The 17,186-nt window shown below is 39.2% G+C and overlaps 2 protein-coding genes across 2 annotated transcripts in view; one reads left to right on the top strand and one right to left on the bottom strand.

Moving 5' to 3' along the window:
* Positions 1 to 12,669, top strand: part of USH2A (usherin) — a 513,845-nt gene extending 501,176 nt beyond the window's left edge. Inside the window, exons 68-71 of the mRNA XM_063288775.1 lie at positions 3,185 to 3,268; positions 4,757 to 5,001; positions 11,394 to 11,606; positions 12,544 to 12,669. Coding sequence (XP_063144845.1) covers positions 3,185 to 3,268; positions 4,757 to 5,001; positions 11,394 to 11,606; positions 12,544 to 12,633 — 632 coding nt within the window. The 3' untranslated portion in view covers positions 12,634 to 12,669. The remainder of the gene's footprint in view (positions 1 to 3,184; positions 3,269 to 4,756; positions 5,002 to 11,393; positions 11,607 to 12,543) is intronic.
* Positions 12,670 to 15,681: 3,012 nt separating this feature from the next.
* KCTD3 (potassium channel tetramerization domain containing 3) overlaps positions 15,682 to 17,186 on the bottom strand; it is a 65,800-nt gene continuing 64,295 nt past the window's right edge. Inside the window, exon 18 of the mRNA XM_063303499.1 lies at positions 15,682 to 16,896. Coding sequence (XP_063159569.1) covers positions 16,329 to 16,896 — 568 coding nt within the window. The 3' untranslated portion in view covers positions 15,682 to 16,328. The remainder of the gene's footprint in view (positions 16,897 to 17,186) is intronic.

The following is a 17,186-nucleotide window of genomic DNA, read 5'->3' as shown; positions in this document are numbered from 1 at the left end:
CCATCTTCAACCATTGAAGTGCACTTTGTGGGTAACATCTAAGCCCAACCTATCTTGCAGGGTTGTTATTTTAAGGAAAAGCAGGATGAAGAAGCACCATGTACACTACTTTGAGCTCATGTGCAGACAAGGTTGAATGTCAATTCATCAGTCAGAATGGAAATGGAATTTTAGGGGAAATTAACTGCTGGAGAATACTAGTATAAGAGTTTAAGAGATGCCTTGAACACACAGAACTGACTGTCATGTTCCCGTTCCGATGTTTATGGTTCCTCGTAACGTTTCACATGTCATATCTGCAGTTGCGTGCCTGCCTGGCCATGCTGGTAAATTTCCTTTGTGCTGACTTGTGATCTTCTGGAATGTATGTTTGGGTTATCTCTGCTGTTCAAGGTTACTTTCTCAGGCCGATTCTAACGGTTGCTAGCATCTGGGGGGGGGGTTGCTATGCTAGCCTGAGGGGAGGGTTCGCAACGGGAGCAAGGCTTTTTAAGTTTGCATTTGGCGCGCTTTTGCTCATTCTCAGCTTTCTTCGTACTTTGCATACTATTCATTCAATAAATTAGTTTTCTCTAGTAACTACTGATGAGACTCCTTTTATTGGAATAGGCAATCATTACACTGACATAGCATAGAGAGGAGTTCATTCCATAGGACAACTGCCACCACAGAGAAGGTTCATCTCTGTCTGCATCATCACGGAACAGCAAAATGCAGCATGGAAAGTCTGACCTTTTCTAAGGATCTTGTATATAACTGTGAGGTTATTATAACTGAAAATGTTGGTTTAGGTAACTGTTCAGGGTTTTGTCTTTGAATCCAGTTTAGTAGCTAACTGTCATGAATATAATAAAGGTATGGTAAGGCACTCTAAACACTGGGAAAGGTAGATGGAAAAAGGAGAAGAGGATGGCCAGCAGCAAGGTGGATGGACTTAGTTACAGTGGCAGTTAATGCACCATTGAAAGACCTGAAAGACCAGGTTAGGGACAGATCATCTTTGAGAAAATCTATGTGGTACCTAAGAGTCAACACCAACTTGGCACATAATCAGTCAATCAAAAGGCACTCCAAACTGTACAGTAGCTGTTCCATTCCATGCTATTTGTAGCTTCCAGACCAATCACAAGAGTAGTCCTGCTTACAGCAGTTGACAATAATTCCATCCTGAAGTTGCCAGTGCAAGAATCAAACTATCTCTGTCTAGGGATAGGTGTATGAAAGAGCCCAGCTGACATAGCAGCCACAGTTGTTAAGAGATGCTCTTGGCTGCAGAGGTTGCTTGGGCCTTAAGAGAAGGTAGATCCAGGAACACTCCCAGGTCTATTCAGGGAATGTGCAGGCAGCTCTCCTAGTTTCTGGACTTAGGAGCCACGCTGTTACACTGCTGCTATCTTATCTTGATTCATTTCCAATTAATTCATCATCCATTCTCCACTGGTTTGGCTTACATATAGCCTCTCCTGGTTCTGATATCATAGAGGAATAAACCTGGATGACACTTCATTCCAAATCTCCTAATGGTCACACAAATGGTTTAATGTGGATTAAACAGAAGCTTTGATTCAGAGATTTGATTTGAAGCCAATTCGGTAAAGTCTCTAAAACAAATGTTAGATCAGATCTGGTGCTTTCAATAGAAAATTGAATTGACTTGAACAAATTTGACATTTCAAATTGAAGTATCAAACTTTGATTTTCTAAGTTTGATTAGACAATCAAAATCAACTTTCTAATTGAAGTCAATCCATATGCCTATGTTAAATAGTCTATGAGTTAAGATAGGACTACAATCTCCCAATATCATCTCTTCCACAAATAGGAGCAGGATCACTACAAAATAAAGTCCAGAACCTCCTCCAATCCATGGAGCTAACATGATAACTAAGATGATGATGATGATCAGTGGCTTGAAAAGCTGTTGAGAAATTCATTAAGTGTAGCAAGATTATACTGTGTCTGTTTCTCTCCTGATAAAGATCATCCATCAAAGTAGCAACAGCCAATTCTGTCTCAGAACTTGATTGGAGTCCAGACAGAAATGGAGCTAGATAATCCAGGATTACTACAGAATTGTCTTTTTGTTAAAAAAAAAAAAAAAGTGGGGGGGGGGAATAATGTCCTGTGATCCATTCCAGTTGTTGATTACCTGGATGTATACAGTATCTCTTTCACAGGTGAATAACATGTCTGTTTAAATAGCTTACAAGCTTATGAAGCACAATGGCAAATCAGATCTATAGAAATACTGTGCTTTTTTACGCAATCCAGCTGGGCTGGTGTTCTAAGTAAAGATTTTTTGTTGGAATAACCTGACAGACTTGGTTGGCTGTCCATCAGAAAGTCAAGCGTACAGCTCATTTCCCTATTGGTGGCAAAGGAGGGGATTGTCATAGAGCTCATGTAAACTCCTCTTGGTCAGCACTATGATATCTGCAGCAGAAGTGGAATTTTCTTTCATCTGTGCTTATCAAACTTAGCCTTTGCCAAACATGTACTAGCCATTATTTTTAATATTCTTGGATATGTGTTTGTGCACTTTGTAAGAAAGAAAACTGGATGAAAGAAAAATCAGGCAATCTGCTAAAAATACTATAAATAAAAGAACAGCTAGGAACAGATTCTGAGGATCCCCTCCCATGCATGTATCCATTTTTAAAGTAGTGATTAAATTAGGAAAAAAATGTTCAAGGAGCTTCAACAGTTCTCAGGTTTTGCTAGCTGTAGCATGGGGATAGCAATTAGAAGAAGCAATATTCATTGCTGGTTGTTACTCCCTCCCATTACATGTGGGGATCCATTTAAATGACCTATCAAAGATAAATACATTTTATTTATCTTTGATAGGTCATTTATGGCACTTGGTGGCATACTTGAGGGCTACAGGTTTTAGGATCACTTCCAGCTTGCTTCCAGTTCTGGGCTACAAAAACCCAGGTGAACACTCAGTGACAGCCAAGATACAGAGAAAACTCTTTGCTTCCACCTTGTGGCTATCTGGATTTTTGCAACCCAGAAAGGGTAGCACTATCATTTGCAAGCTTTCCAAGCCTGGAGGGAGAATATCAATGCACCTTATGTCTCCTGAGACAGAAAGGAGAGAATTGCTTCTATATAGACATGCAAATGAAATGATAATATGAGAGGTGCATATAATGCTCATATTTTTAATTCTTCATTTCAGCTTATTTATTTCAGGTGACTTGCATCACTGATGAAGGGAGTGCTGTAACACCAGTAATCAAATACAACGCTGCTACTGGATTTGGTAACTACTTAAAAAAATTGCTCATCACTGTGTCTGGAAGTGGTGTTATAATTATTTGCTATAACTGTGAAGCACTTTGTCTATAGAAAGAGAAATATTTCATTCTCTTAATTGCATCTATGCACTGTAAGATATGTAAAACATGTCTATGCTTGGGTTCTTTTATAATACAGTTCTTTCTTTTTATCAGGCATAGGATCATAAAAAGATGAATCAAGAACTATTTTCCACAAATATCTCACGTGTATCCCCAAATACTAACTAGTTCTTTCTAGTCTTAATTGTACTGATGTCCTGAATACTTGCTGTACATGAATCAAACTCAATATGATGTTAATTGGATCAGTACAAATAAATGTGTACATTATTTTTTGTGGAGATAACAGCTGCCCAGAAGTCTCAAGATCAAGGGATGGATGGGCAGGGAGAGGAAGCTTAATTCTGTGCCTCAGTGTGACAGAAAGAACCAATCTAAAACGGCTATTTGCATTTGAAGGGAAACCTCCATTTGGATGCAAATAGCAAACTTTGGAGAAGTAGCTTGTTTTGGCCATGACAGATAGAGTGAAAGGGTGCTAAACTCTTCTTCATACAACCCTGTTCAAGCTTCTGGGTAGCTCTTATTTATAATACCAAAATGTTTATTTGTTAACATTGTTGCTGTCTTGTCTGCAAAAATGAAGTCTGCATGCAGCCAAGACATTACCTTAAGCTGAAAACAATAGAGGAGACAATTAGTGAAAAGGGAAAAGACAGATTAGCATTCATTTATTCATTCATTTGGTGAGTGAGTGGCTTAGCTGGTTTACTGCCTTGGCATGCTTCCATGCTATTATTTCACTGATAGATATATTCCTTCAAAAATTCACAATATATTGCTTTAGGCTTGCATGATCAAATTGTCTGACATTTATCCAGATATGTTTGCAAATACATACTATTTGCTGGGGAAAAAACCCAGCAACAATGAAATCCTTTGTAAATCTTACCCCATTTATACATTCCCAGACATCCCTGTTTTATTTTTTTTTAATACCATCACAAGAATTGTGATGGGCATTGTCACTCTGATTTCTTTGGCACAAGCGCAGGAAAGTTTTTTTGCAACATGCCTAGACCTAAAGCATAAACTTACCACCCAATTTCAGCTGCTGAAGATTAGTTTGATGCATCTGCCTTAGTTTCAACACACAGCCTACCTCTTCTTCCCAGTATAGAGCTGATTCTCACTGAAAGCAGCAATGCTGACACTTAAAACAGTCTCCAGGGTGAAAGGTACCTTACATCCCTGGCCACACACATATTCAAACACTGCAGCACCTTGAAAATGGGCAGGGTGTGATGAAGTATCACCAACATGTTACAGAACTGACAGAGAACAACTGAATCATACATTTTCTTTCTGAAATAACACCACCCCCACCCCCACCCCCACCTCCCCCCTGTCCATCCCCTGTCTGCCACCAATTATGTTTCTGGATTTCATAGGTCCTGTCTTGACAACTCCAGGAGAAGATAACAAAGGCAACACAAAGCAAGCAATGTTCTACACAGAGCTGTGGTTTGTGGTGCTAATGGCGATCCTTGCCTTGATCCTCCTAGCAATTTTCCTGTCTCTAATTCTACAGAGGAAAATAAACAAGCAGCTGTATGCACGGGAAAGGCCTCCTTTAGTCGCAGTTCAAAAGAGAATGTCACCAATGAATGTCTATTCACAAGGAGAAACACAGATGGTATGGTGCTCTGCATATGTTTTGTAAAAGGACTTCCTGTGAAGAGGTGCCCTGTACTGGAGGTGGTGGTGGTGGGGAATTGTAGGGCCACATGGAGATACCTATAGACACCATATAAAACAAGCACCATATAAATCAAGACAATATTTGAAAGACATTGAAAATACCCTTTGAAAGACAACAGCCAAGGGCAAATTACGCCTCTTAGTATAGCAGTGGCTCTTAGAGCCCATTATGATTGTGGAGTCGTTTCCCACATATCACTTCCACAGCAAAGCAGAGAAAATGTGCTTTATTTACCAAAGAAAGAAAAAAGCTGTCCAAGTTAAACCTCCTTGCGTTCCTTTATTCCAGAAGCTGAGCAGGTTAAACACATGCTTAAAGCATTGTGCTGCCAAAAATAGCCTGTCTCTGTTGCCCTCTCTCTTGCCATAATGCACCAGCAGGCACAATTCAATTATGTGTTTCCCTTAAAACATGAGGTGAGGAAATGCAGTGTGCAGGTATATTTTTCATTTTCACAGCATTTTAAGGAGTTTAGCAACTTGACCATTTTTATTTAGACACCTAGGGCCCTGTCAGTAGTGAGTTAAGGCTACTCCTCAAGCATTTCTGAGTTTGGGACCCAAATGGGTGTCTTAAGGGGAAATACTGGCATTCCAAGAAAAGTCCTAAGCAGCCTAGACCTACTCTTTTCAGTAATATTTCCTTGCTGACTCGGATGTGATCTTAAAGGCTGGTTTAGGACTTCTTTGGCCAATTTTACTGGGGTTTCAAAAAGAAAATTGAGCTTTGAAAACAAGTTTCGTTCATTAACTCTATGATTTATCACATATAAATAAGATATCAGCAGCACCAGAGGCTGTAGAGTTTGTTTTGAAAGGTAAAGTATATGAAAAGTCACAAGTGATACATCTTCATGAGCATCTTCATACAGAACTATAAGATGTCCAATGAAAAGAGGCGTTCATAAGCCAGACCCTGTTTTTCCTACCACAGCTCAGGTTTTCTATACCTCCTATCAAGGATGATAGCAAACTTGAGAATTCAGTAAAATCAGGGTTTTAGGCAAGAGAGTCCATATAAACAAGAAGGTTGAGATAATCAAGGTGCCCTCTCCTGTGGAAGGGCTTGTAGATCCTCATGCATAAAATGTATCTTCTGACTTGCACAACAGGTGATACATGTGTGTATTGGCTGTCACAGGAAAAGAGTTATTGGTACAACCCTGGCTCACTTCTCAAAGTGTGGGTCTGAAGAACTCTTCAAGAGATGGGAAAATTAATATACAGTTTAGGAAGTAACTTGGATGCTTTGTTTATTAATTTGAATACTTTTATCTCTCTTCTGCATAAAAAGCCCTCAAGGCTACTAACAAAACAATTAAAACTGAATTAAAAGTACAACCACCATTAAAAATACAATATAGACAGCCCTTAAGAAATTGGATGCTGCTTTGGATGATGATGATGATGATGGTGATGGTGATAAAACAATGGGCCTTTGGGGGATAATAATAATGAGAGCGGGTTATTTGTAATTTAGAATTTCAGATCCCCATGCATAATTATTGATTATGGGAATCCTAAAACTATAGTCAGCTGAACACAGTTTTTTCATCTATTTGTGCTGGGCTGGCAATGCTCTAACAGCGGTTCCCAACCTTTTTGGCACCAGGGACCGGTTTTGTGGAAGACAATTTTTCCATGGACTGGGGGAGGGGGGGTTGGTTTCCAGATGATTCAAGCACTACCTCTTTTCCCCGACCTTTTATTCTTTTTTCTTCACGCCGTTTGGAGATAGCAGCCAATGGGCTTGCTTTCGCTGACAGGAGGTGGAACTCAGGCGGTAATGCGAGCGATGGGAAGCAGCTGTAAATACTCAGGCTGTAAATTCGCTTCCTCACCTCCCGCTCACCTCCTGCTGTGCGGCCCGGTTCCTAACAGGCCACAGACCGGTACCTGTCCATGGCCCAGAGGTTGGGGACCCCTGCTCTAACAAACATCTTCAAACAAGCAAGAAGCAGAAACTTCTGCAGCCCTGATGTTTAACTATTTCAGGGGTATATTACAGGGGAGGGATAGAATCAGACGGTTGTCTCAAACACCTATGGTTTTAATCCTAGGCTTTATGCTATCTTCCTCCAATTTTAAAAAGGCCAGCATCAAAATACTATTTGACAATAATGGCAGCGTGGGCGTACAACCTCGATTTTAAACTGGGTGTAGAGATGCTATGTCTTTGCAAGTAGTACATGTTGGCCATATTAGAAGAGACTCTCTTGGACTGTGTTTGTGCAAGGTGCCTGCTTCTATTGCATCTGTCCTCTGGGACTCCCAGCTACATTTTTTTCCCAAAACTTACCCACTCCAGTATTTCCACAGACACACACGTTTGTGGATGCGCATCTGAGCCAACCTACTTGTCAACATTCACTATATTCTTTCAGCATAATGCACCATCTACTTTCTGCTCTAAGGCAATCAACAACTGGGAAGCTTTTATATGTAAAAAGTGCTTCACTTTCTCATCCCCCCGCCCCCCGCCTTTCTGCTGTGATGGTGGTGGTTGTTTTGCCTTATACTTTGGAAGATCTGAAGTGCTGTTCTTGTTCTTGTTCTGCCTTCTAACTTCACACTTTCTCTACCTGTCTTCACTCCCCCCCTTCATTTCCTGTACCTATGATGTTTCAAAAATGCCCTTTTCCCTGATAATCTGCAACACCAGCCTCCTATTGCTATGCCTTTACAAGTCCCTGTTATCTCATCTTCACAAGTATCACCGAGCTCAGATAAGGTAAGCCTTTGCAATGCATATGTCTGCATAAACATTTGAGAAAGGTACTTTTCTAACTGCCAGGAAGTCAGTCAGTCAGTCTCTCTCTCTCTCTACCACCCCCCCCATTAGATTGAAGGAGTAGCTCTGTTTTATTATCCTTTTCAAGGTCACACAGCATACAGTGCTGATAATTGTCAGTGCCGCTTTTACATCTAACTCAATTACTGTGTTGAATTTGGAACACTTGACCACTGCAGTCCCATACAAATGCTAGGGAAATTTGTCTGTGAAAACAACAAATTGGCTTTCAGTCACCATAAGCCTTTACTGCTAACAGCTTTCCTTCATTTCTTTTTTTTGGGGGGGAGACTCTGTATAATGGGGCAATAAGCCACTGCAGATCAGAATCAGAATTATGTGAAGATATTGGAATTTTATGACCCTCCTTCTCACTGACCTTATGGATTACTCAATATAAGCATTTATTGATGCCTAACCCACAAGGGGAAAATTGTTTTAGCACCTGAATGATTAAAAAAACTAACACTTTTCTTCCCTTTTTAATCTTAGTTTGAGAGGGTTGCCGATACATCCGAGTCCTCTGGTAGCGTCACTCTCAAAAGCTACACAATGCACTTGGAGGTAGTGAACTGTATTGGATGGAACAAGTTTGCAAACATTTGCTGTCCTGAATTGTTGGCATGAAAGCTCTTTGTGTGCGGCTTTATTTGTTGCTGGGTGGCATTTAGGACCTGAGACTTGGTTGATTTGATTTTGAGTATAATTTTGGCTGGGGAGGCGGGGGACGGGGCAGCTGAGCAAATGGAGAACCTTTGCTTTTATGTTCAGTAGTAAATGAGCAATGCAAGCAAGACTGCTTGGCTTTTGACCACTGAAAATTAAGCTGATGCGCCAGCCTTCATAGGAATGTGACTCTCAAATACAAGCCAAGCGACATTAGGCAGCCAGGCAACGTCAACTTAGTAGCTGTATATCAGAGCGGATGCGGACAGGATACAATTTGCTGGCAGTTTAACTCACAACCTTATTTATCCAGATCACCTCCTGCCGTCTCATGATTATAAAGGTCAAATGACAAGAAATGGGTAAGGAATGAGTTTGGGTCATGTTGTAATACAAACAGACCTAATTCAGTTCCCAACCCAGTAAGAAAGCCAAAATCCAACTCGTCTTCTCCAAACCTTGAGATGCAATTTTCTAATTTAAGAAAAAGTAAAGTAGGACAAATTGCATGTAAAAAGCATATATCTAAAAGCATGGGGGGGGGGGGGTAAATGCTTTGCAAAAATAAAAAAGCATAGCATCTGCTTATATCGAAAGGTTTACACAAATTAAGTATGTAGAAACTTCACCCCTCCCCACAAAGAAAGAAATAGAGAAACAGAACAGTACCAAGTTGTATTAAAGAATAAAAAGTAAGTTGTAGAAGTTGATACTGATATGTTGATAGTGTCAATAGTGCAGCCTTCCCCAGCCTGGTGCCATTCAAGTATGTTGGACTTAACGTGAGCCAACAGTTACAAGAGTCAGAAGTCCATATCTGGAGGGCACCCGCCTGAAGACACAGGAATTGATGCACTTGGGTTTGGCCAGAACAATCAATGTTTCATCCCAGTTCACACCTAACCAAGCTACCTTGGTGGCATTATAAAGATGCTTTGGTTCCTGTGGATGCAATCACAATATTACAACCCTTGTCACTGCAACTGCCAAGCAACACAGCAGGGCGCACTTCACTAAACAAAATGTGCTCCCATCTAAACCAGCATAAAGCCATCAGCAAAGCTATGAACATCTAATTCTTGATCAGAATTTTGATATATTCAATCTAAAATAACATCCAGCAATTGGAAGTTATATTAAAATCTCTAACAGCACTCTTACCCTTGTTTAGTTGAGGGTCTTTTTAATTGATAATAGACTACTGCAATGCACTCTACATGGGGCTACCCTTGAAGAGTATCCGGAAGCTTCAGCTGGTCCAGAATGCAGCCGCGCGGGCTATTTTTGGCGCCCCTAGGTCGGCACATATAACACCGTTGCTGCACGAGTTGCACTGGGTGCCAGTTTGCTTCTGGGTCCAATTCAAGGTGTTGGTTATTACCTTTAAAGCCCTACATGGCATGGGGCCAGGTTACCTGAGGGACCGTCTCATCCCCATTACATCGGCCCGCCCCACCCGATCATCCAGAAAGGGCATGTTGCGGACCCCGTCCATAAGAGAATTTCATCTGGCGGGCTCCAGGAAACAGGCCTTCTCTGTAGTGGCCCCCGGTCTCTGGAATATCTTGCCCCCGGAGGTGAGGCAGGCCCCCTCACTCCAGACCTTCCAGAAGGCCCTGAAGACCTGGTTCTGCCATCTCGCCTGGGGTGGGAAAGGGAATAACCATTCTTGGGGGTGGCTTGCACCCTAGTGTCCCTCCCACCAGCCTGGATTTTATACCTTTCTTGGATTTTATTTATTTACTGTATTTTATTATAACTGTTTTATGTGATTTTAATGTTTGTATTTTGTGCTGGATTTTATTGTAAACTGCCCAGAGTCCCTCTTTTGGGGGAGATGGGCGGTGGCTAAATTTGAGCGAGCGAGCGAACGAGCAAGCAAGCAAGCAAGCAAGCAAGCAAGCAATACATACATACATACATACAATCCATGAAATTGAGGGCCTTCTCAACCACAGCATATGCTGCAATTGGAATAAGGAAGGTTTAGCAATTGCAGCCAACATTTATTAATTAAAGCTTATTAATTCAAACTCTATACAAAGTATCCCTCAACTCTTGTCTGCCGGGGGTACTTGAAACTAGGATTTTGACTTTAGAATATTCTGCAGCATCTCTCTCCCATTCAGGCATGTAACTGACATAATAGATACAGTATATGCAACTCCTGCCAACTAACAAACCTAATTTTCCCCGATTTCCTGCACTGATGAGTTATTATTCATTCATTCATTCATTCATCAAATTTGTCACCACCCATCTCCTCCCACCAGAGGGACTCTGGTATGGTAATGGGATGTCTGCAACTCAAAAAACTAACTTAGAGACTGTCTCATACATTGTTCTCTGAGCAAAAGTGGTTTCGTTATGGGTTTGTGTGATAAATTGTCATAGCTTCTCTACCAGTTTTGTATGCTTGCTCTATCTGCATGTGTTCGATTGGGCAGGTCAGTAAAACTGCTGTGTGTCCAAATTATGAAAACAGAGACCAAGCTGTTAATAACAAGAATGATACCTGCACTGGTAAGCTGTGAACGGATAGCCCTGTTAAACTTGCCAGCATTGCAGACCAAGAGGGGCTCCTTAGACTAGATTGGCAATTGTGCTGGTGATATGCATGTCTTGCATGCTGAAAACAAACTTGTGAAACCGCATTGCAGAAGACTGTCATTCCCTTGGGGAACAATAGCTGAAGGGAGAATGAATGAACATTAATTGTATTTGTAAACTCTGCTAGAAGATGGCCTATTTATACCCTGTTGTCAGTTAAGGATGGTCTATCCTAAGGAAGAGTTCTTAGTAGAAGGTGCAGTTTGGGGATACCTTGCTTCATAAAAGCTGAAAAAACAAATGTTTGCTTCTATTCCTAGGGTCTGGCAGATACAAAAATTCCAGGACCAGCATCCCCTCCGAGTACACACAGCAGTAGAAACATTTCTGTCCTTCAGGTACCAAGCCAAAGCCAGATAGAGGATAGCTTTTCCCAAGGTTCCCTACATCGAAGTGTCAGTCAACTCACTGAAGTATCTGAGAAAAAATCCTCAATAGAAGATGCCATTGTTCGTGGCCATGACAGTAGTTTGGTAAGTCCATTTATTGGGACAACGGATTAGCTTCATCTACTGACACGCCGTAATTACACAATCTTTGTAACAGATGTCAATCATATTGAGCAACCAAATGGTGAGACAAAACCAAAGGGCCTTTGTGGGTATTAATATCAATTGTATGAATGCTCTTGAACTAAGAGTAAGTAGCCCAGTGCTTTCCAGATCTTCTGAACTTCACTACCTTAAGGCAGGCAAGCACGATCAGTGACCAGAAACAGTGCAAGTTGCAGCCCATAATATCACTTAGAGAATCAATCTCTTCTGTGAAAATGCCCCTTCTCCTAGGCATAAAATATGCAGGATGCACACACTTGGCAATGCATGTTCCAGTTGTCCTCAAAGATGGGCGCCTATATAAATCTTTTAAATAAATAAATAAACATGTTCCTGAGAATGAAGCAATGTTATCCTAATACTATATATAAATTAGGTAGCATGTATACTAAGTGCATTTAATTTTAACTGTCTCTATCTGCAAAACATATAAGGCTTTGGGGCCTTGCCCAGAACCTTGCTTGTGTTAAATATTATCCCCTGTCCTCTAGGGTGGTTTTCTCAGCCAGGGATGTGTTGAAATTTAAAGTCCCAAGTGGGGGCCACAAGGAGAGTACAAATTTGGGAAAGGCAAATTCAATTACCATCCTTGATTTTATTGTTCTTAAACTAATGCTGTTGGGAGTTCATGGGTACATTCATTCTTTGAATATTTTTGAAATTTTGGGTATTTAGAGGGGATGCAAATATTCAGCGAATTTCAGTGGGTCAGGATGGTCTTTTACTTAACTAAACTGTAAGATTATCCAACGATAAAACCTTTTAGCAGTTGATGTTAAAAATAGCCTGTATGAGATCTTATAGTCTTTATATTGTAACTCTTCCGCTTACCTTCTTGAAATCATTTTTTTTTTAGTGTGTGGATGATGAAGATCTTGTGAGCACTATCGAAAGCTTCAGTACTGTCACCAAAGAACATACAACATTTACAGATACTCACTTGTAGGTTATTTAGTACTGTTGCCACAGCATAGGCAAGATAATATGGAAGGCATTAATTCAGGCCTTGAATATTTTGCTCTTTCTAGTCATTATGAAGTAATGTCTCTACTGAAACTTTTCTAGTATTTATGAATTATGTCTTGCACTGTAGGTACGTGAAAGCTATTTTCTTTTTACTAAAATTTGGCAGCTTTTTTCCTAGTAATGATTGTCTATAGCAAATTCATTTATATGAGATATATGTGTTAAAAAGTTTTTAAAATGCATTTTTGGCAAATAAATAGTGGTACACAAACCTTTATTCAGCTCATTGCAGGAACTGACTGGATAAAATGGTTAAAAAGTAAAGTCATACACACAAATTTAACATAGGCAAGAAGTTAGGGAACAATATTGAGCTCTTCTCAAAAATTAGTCACTGAAAATCTTTAGCTGACCTTTAGTTCAGATCACCAAAAATCTTGTTAAAGGGTCTTAGAACTCCATTAAAATAAGGTACATGGAAGAAATGCATAATTATCCCATCTATACTTGATTATGATTCTATGATTCAATTAGTTTCTTCAGCCATATACTGAAATCTTTCACATAATTTGTTATAGATAGGGGGGAAAGTAACCAAAATGTAAATGCATAGCTGTACTGATTTTTTCATGCTTAAATATTAAAATACACTTTTGTGGGAAAACAATGCAATGGAACTGATCTACATACGTATTTATGACAATACTGTTTAAGGTCATATTTATCTGTCTTCAGCAGTTAAGTCTTAGTGGGCCTTGTTCCCAGATATTTATGTACAGAATTGCAGCCTACATCTTCTACTAGAACTACTCTGTGAGAAGAATGCTATATTAACAGGCCTCAAAATACACAAACTTTGCGTCAGTGGATAGCTTAACTGAATAGGTTTGTCCGTTGGCTGTAGCAGATACTCACCGTTGTTCTGCTATTCAGATACTTACATGATCCAGTGAGAAATGCTATCATATTGTAATAAAAATCACACCATTTCTACAAGCAGTAGGGTACCCATTAGTCCCACATTAACTACTATGGCCATAGCACATATGTAGTTCTGCTTCTGTGGCAAAGATATTAACATTTCAAGCCTGGGAAGTTCAGCAGCAGACTTCACTGTGGTGGCAAATATGTGCTTCTGAAGACAAAGCCACTCTGAAGCTTTGGTATCCTAGTAGAAAAAAGGGTGACAAATTTGAATTAACAGCACTCCAAACTATAAAACCCCGAGTTGTGAGGAATAAGGTTTCTACACGTACTCACGACTGTAACTAGATCCTTCTGTTCTAAGGCCACCAGTGACAAACTTGTGGAGCATAAGACATACCTATCAGGCTATTAAAACAGAATTTTTGTGCATCGATAATTTTTGTTTTAAACCATTCATATCAAAACTGATCTTTCACAATCCGAAATGTAATATATTGTCAAGCTGCAGGATATCGTCTCAAATTAAAAGATGATTTTAATTTATTTGTTTCATTGTGTCTCTTTTATCTTGATCTGTAGTATTATTTGTTCTTACAATAGATAGTTTGAATGCTGTTAGCACATGGCTGTAAATAAAGATTAGTGCAATGTAGCTTTACTTTTTCTGTTGCATAAGAAAATAACTTGCACCTTCAGGAAAATGTAACCATAAACCATCTGGGTCATAAAGCCACTTACCTTTGACTAAAGAAGGTGAATCAGTCCTGATGTCCCTTTCAGCCGTCAAACAAACAACTATTTAACTATTTTCAAAATTATTTATGAAACCTGTTTTGATATGAGCCAAATGTAAACAAGCAAGCAAGAAAACAGTATGCCAGAACATATACAATTCAAATGACAAATGTTCATTTTAAGAAAAACCACAGCAATCATACAGAGTAGAATTTAAAATCTGTGAAAATTTTTAAATCCTTAGTATTCATTGGATAATTCATATTAAATTGATGGGTTTTTATTCTTCATTTTGAAGCCATCTGGAAGGAGATGGAGCTGCAACTCTCACTAATATGCACACACCACACTTCTATGGAAGGTGACAAAAAACAAGCATTCTACAAGTGACCATGCTAATACATTTTGGGGGGGGGGTTGGCGGGGGGGAGAGGGGACTCAAATGTAACTGAGTAACATTTGCAATGTATCCATTATCACATTTGTATCTTGTAACAAGGCAGGCTTATTCTTTGGTATATTCTACGTTGGTGGTGTTACATTCATACAAAATCTATGGCTAAGCATTCAACAGAGAATATTGAAGATTTGAGTATAAAACCGGCCTTAGGCCATCATTTTACAGTTCCTGCCCTCTTTTTCATATTGCAGGAAAGGAGAATTATCTACTTTAAAAGAATATGCTTATGATTGCTAAAAGTGTGCAAGAAAAGATCCCTAATGTCTTTGTGCAAGACTCAGTAGAAACCTGGTTTTTATTTATATCTATAAGTTCTAGCTTTTTTTCACCTGTGCAGACCTAAACAGATCGCTTAATTCTATACAATGCTATAATAACTGAAATGTACTAAGTTCTCTATAAACTTCTCTATAAATATAGATAACCTGAAATTAATATTGTAGTTAATTACTCTAAAGATTACTATTTATTGTGAAGAAAATGACTCAAGTTGTCCTTTCCTGTGGAAGATGGCAGAATGCTTGGGGTTTTTTTCTCTCTTGCTAATTGCTTGTAGACCAGACTATACAGAAATTTTGTAGAGGTAATTTGTGAAATGGCTCATAATAGCAGGCTCCACTTGCAAACATCTGATCCTTAGAGCTTCAAAAAATGCAAGAAACCACTCTTTATCTTTCTGTGTGAGCTTATTAGAGCAACTACTAATGACTTGATAGGAAGGTGTGGTCAATCTTTCTGAAATTAATCCATTGGTGCTATTATAATTAAAAGGAATGTACAGATTGATTACATTCTTTATACTTTAATAATCAGACAAATATCTGCAAAATAATGTTTTATAATATCTGTAAGTAACAAGACATTTAGAATTGCAATTTGGTTAAGTTAACACATTGAAGCATGAGATGGTGTACAAAGTTTATTAATACTAATAAAAACTGTGGTGGCACAACAGAAAAGGCAAACATAAAATAAAGCACCCTAACTCTTTCCATTATTATTCCCAACTTGGAGCCATGCTGAAAGCATGAATTGCTCTATAGATAGATCATAAACTTTAAATACTTAGCATGTGTGTAGCAAAGAGTAGGAAACAGATACTCTACAACAAAAATGGTAGTGCATGCCAGCCTGTATTAAACAAAGCTTGAAATCAACGTCTGTACCAGAACTGGACCTCACATATACAGTTATACAAAGTTAACACCAATTTTGAGTACTTCAAAAATGCTTCCATTGCTTGTGCTGTGGAGCCAAGTTCTTTAGCAGCTTTCTCCATCTGGTGCCTCTCCAGAGGATTAGATTTAACTCCCATAATTCCCCAGCCAGCCTACTCAATTAATTTATGGAAGTTCAGGTCCAACTCATCTAGAAAAACACCAGGATTGGAAGGCTGATTTGTCTAGAATGTGTTTCCTTATCCTGCCTGATTCTACTTCAAACACATCTTCAATTAGAAAGATACAAATTTTGATGCATAAATGTAAACATTTCATCCAGTTTAGTGATAAACCTTCGATATATATCTGGGATATAGATGTCCTTCAGTATTTTCACAAGGTATAATCCTGGCAAGATGAGTCGCTTTTCTTATGCCGTGGAGAAACTGTGGTCTTTGTAGGAGATGGGGAAGCTGTACCAAGTACTTCAGAACTTCCTTCCACAATATTTGGTGAAGACACCACAAGATGCGGTCCTTTCTTTCTTCCAAGGAAACCACTTCCTTCAAATCCACTCTTCCTTTTACTGTCTGCTTTGGTTTCATTTTCTTCATCATTTCCTCTTTTTTTCAATTCTGATATGCTTTCAGACACTTTCTGAAGTTCAGTTCCTCCATCTGGCACTCTACCCATTCTTATCTCAAGTGCTAAGGCTGAAGCTTTTTTGTCAGTTATGTTTTCACCAATTCTTTTCCCTTCTGTCTGTACAGGACTCCAGTTGCCATTTGGAGGAACAGCTTTGTCTACCATAGTTTTACTTAAATTAAAAGGCTGAATTTCTCTGTAGCTGTGAAAACTCTCTGTCCGCCGGGCTCTGGCTAGTAAGGGGCTCTCTCTATATGGCCGTATGGAGCCATATGTAGCGGTTTCATGGATTGTTTCCCTGTGCTGTAACTGGAGGCTGAAAACATTTGAAACTTTTTAAGTAATTAGATTAACAAACTGCACAGTCAAATTGAACAAAGTTTACTAGCTGGAAATTTGGATTATTTTTTATTTTCTTGCAAAATCATAAACGACTAGTTATTGCTTGATATCACTAGTAGATGGATAAGTATATTACGCAACTAACACAGACACACACTGGAAACAACTAATCTTTCATGGAAAAATGAAATATAACTTTTTATATGATACCTATTCCGCAGAGTTTGCAAAATAGTATTAACTTTTAAGTAAACAGCATGATAA

The sequence above is a fragment of the Candoia aspera genome, chromosome 1, assembly GCF_035149785.1.
Source record: "Candoia aspera isolate rCanAsp1 chromosome 1, rCanAsp1.hap2, whole genome shotgun sequence".
Taxonomy (NCBI): domain Eukaryota; kingdom Metazoa; phylum Chordata; class Lepidosauria; order Squamata; family Boidae; genus Candoia; species Candoia aspera.
Note: the sequence above shows the minus strand (reverse complement) of the source record. Positions and strands in the feature narration are given on the sequence as shown.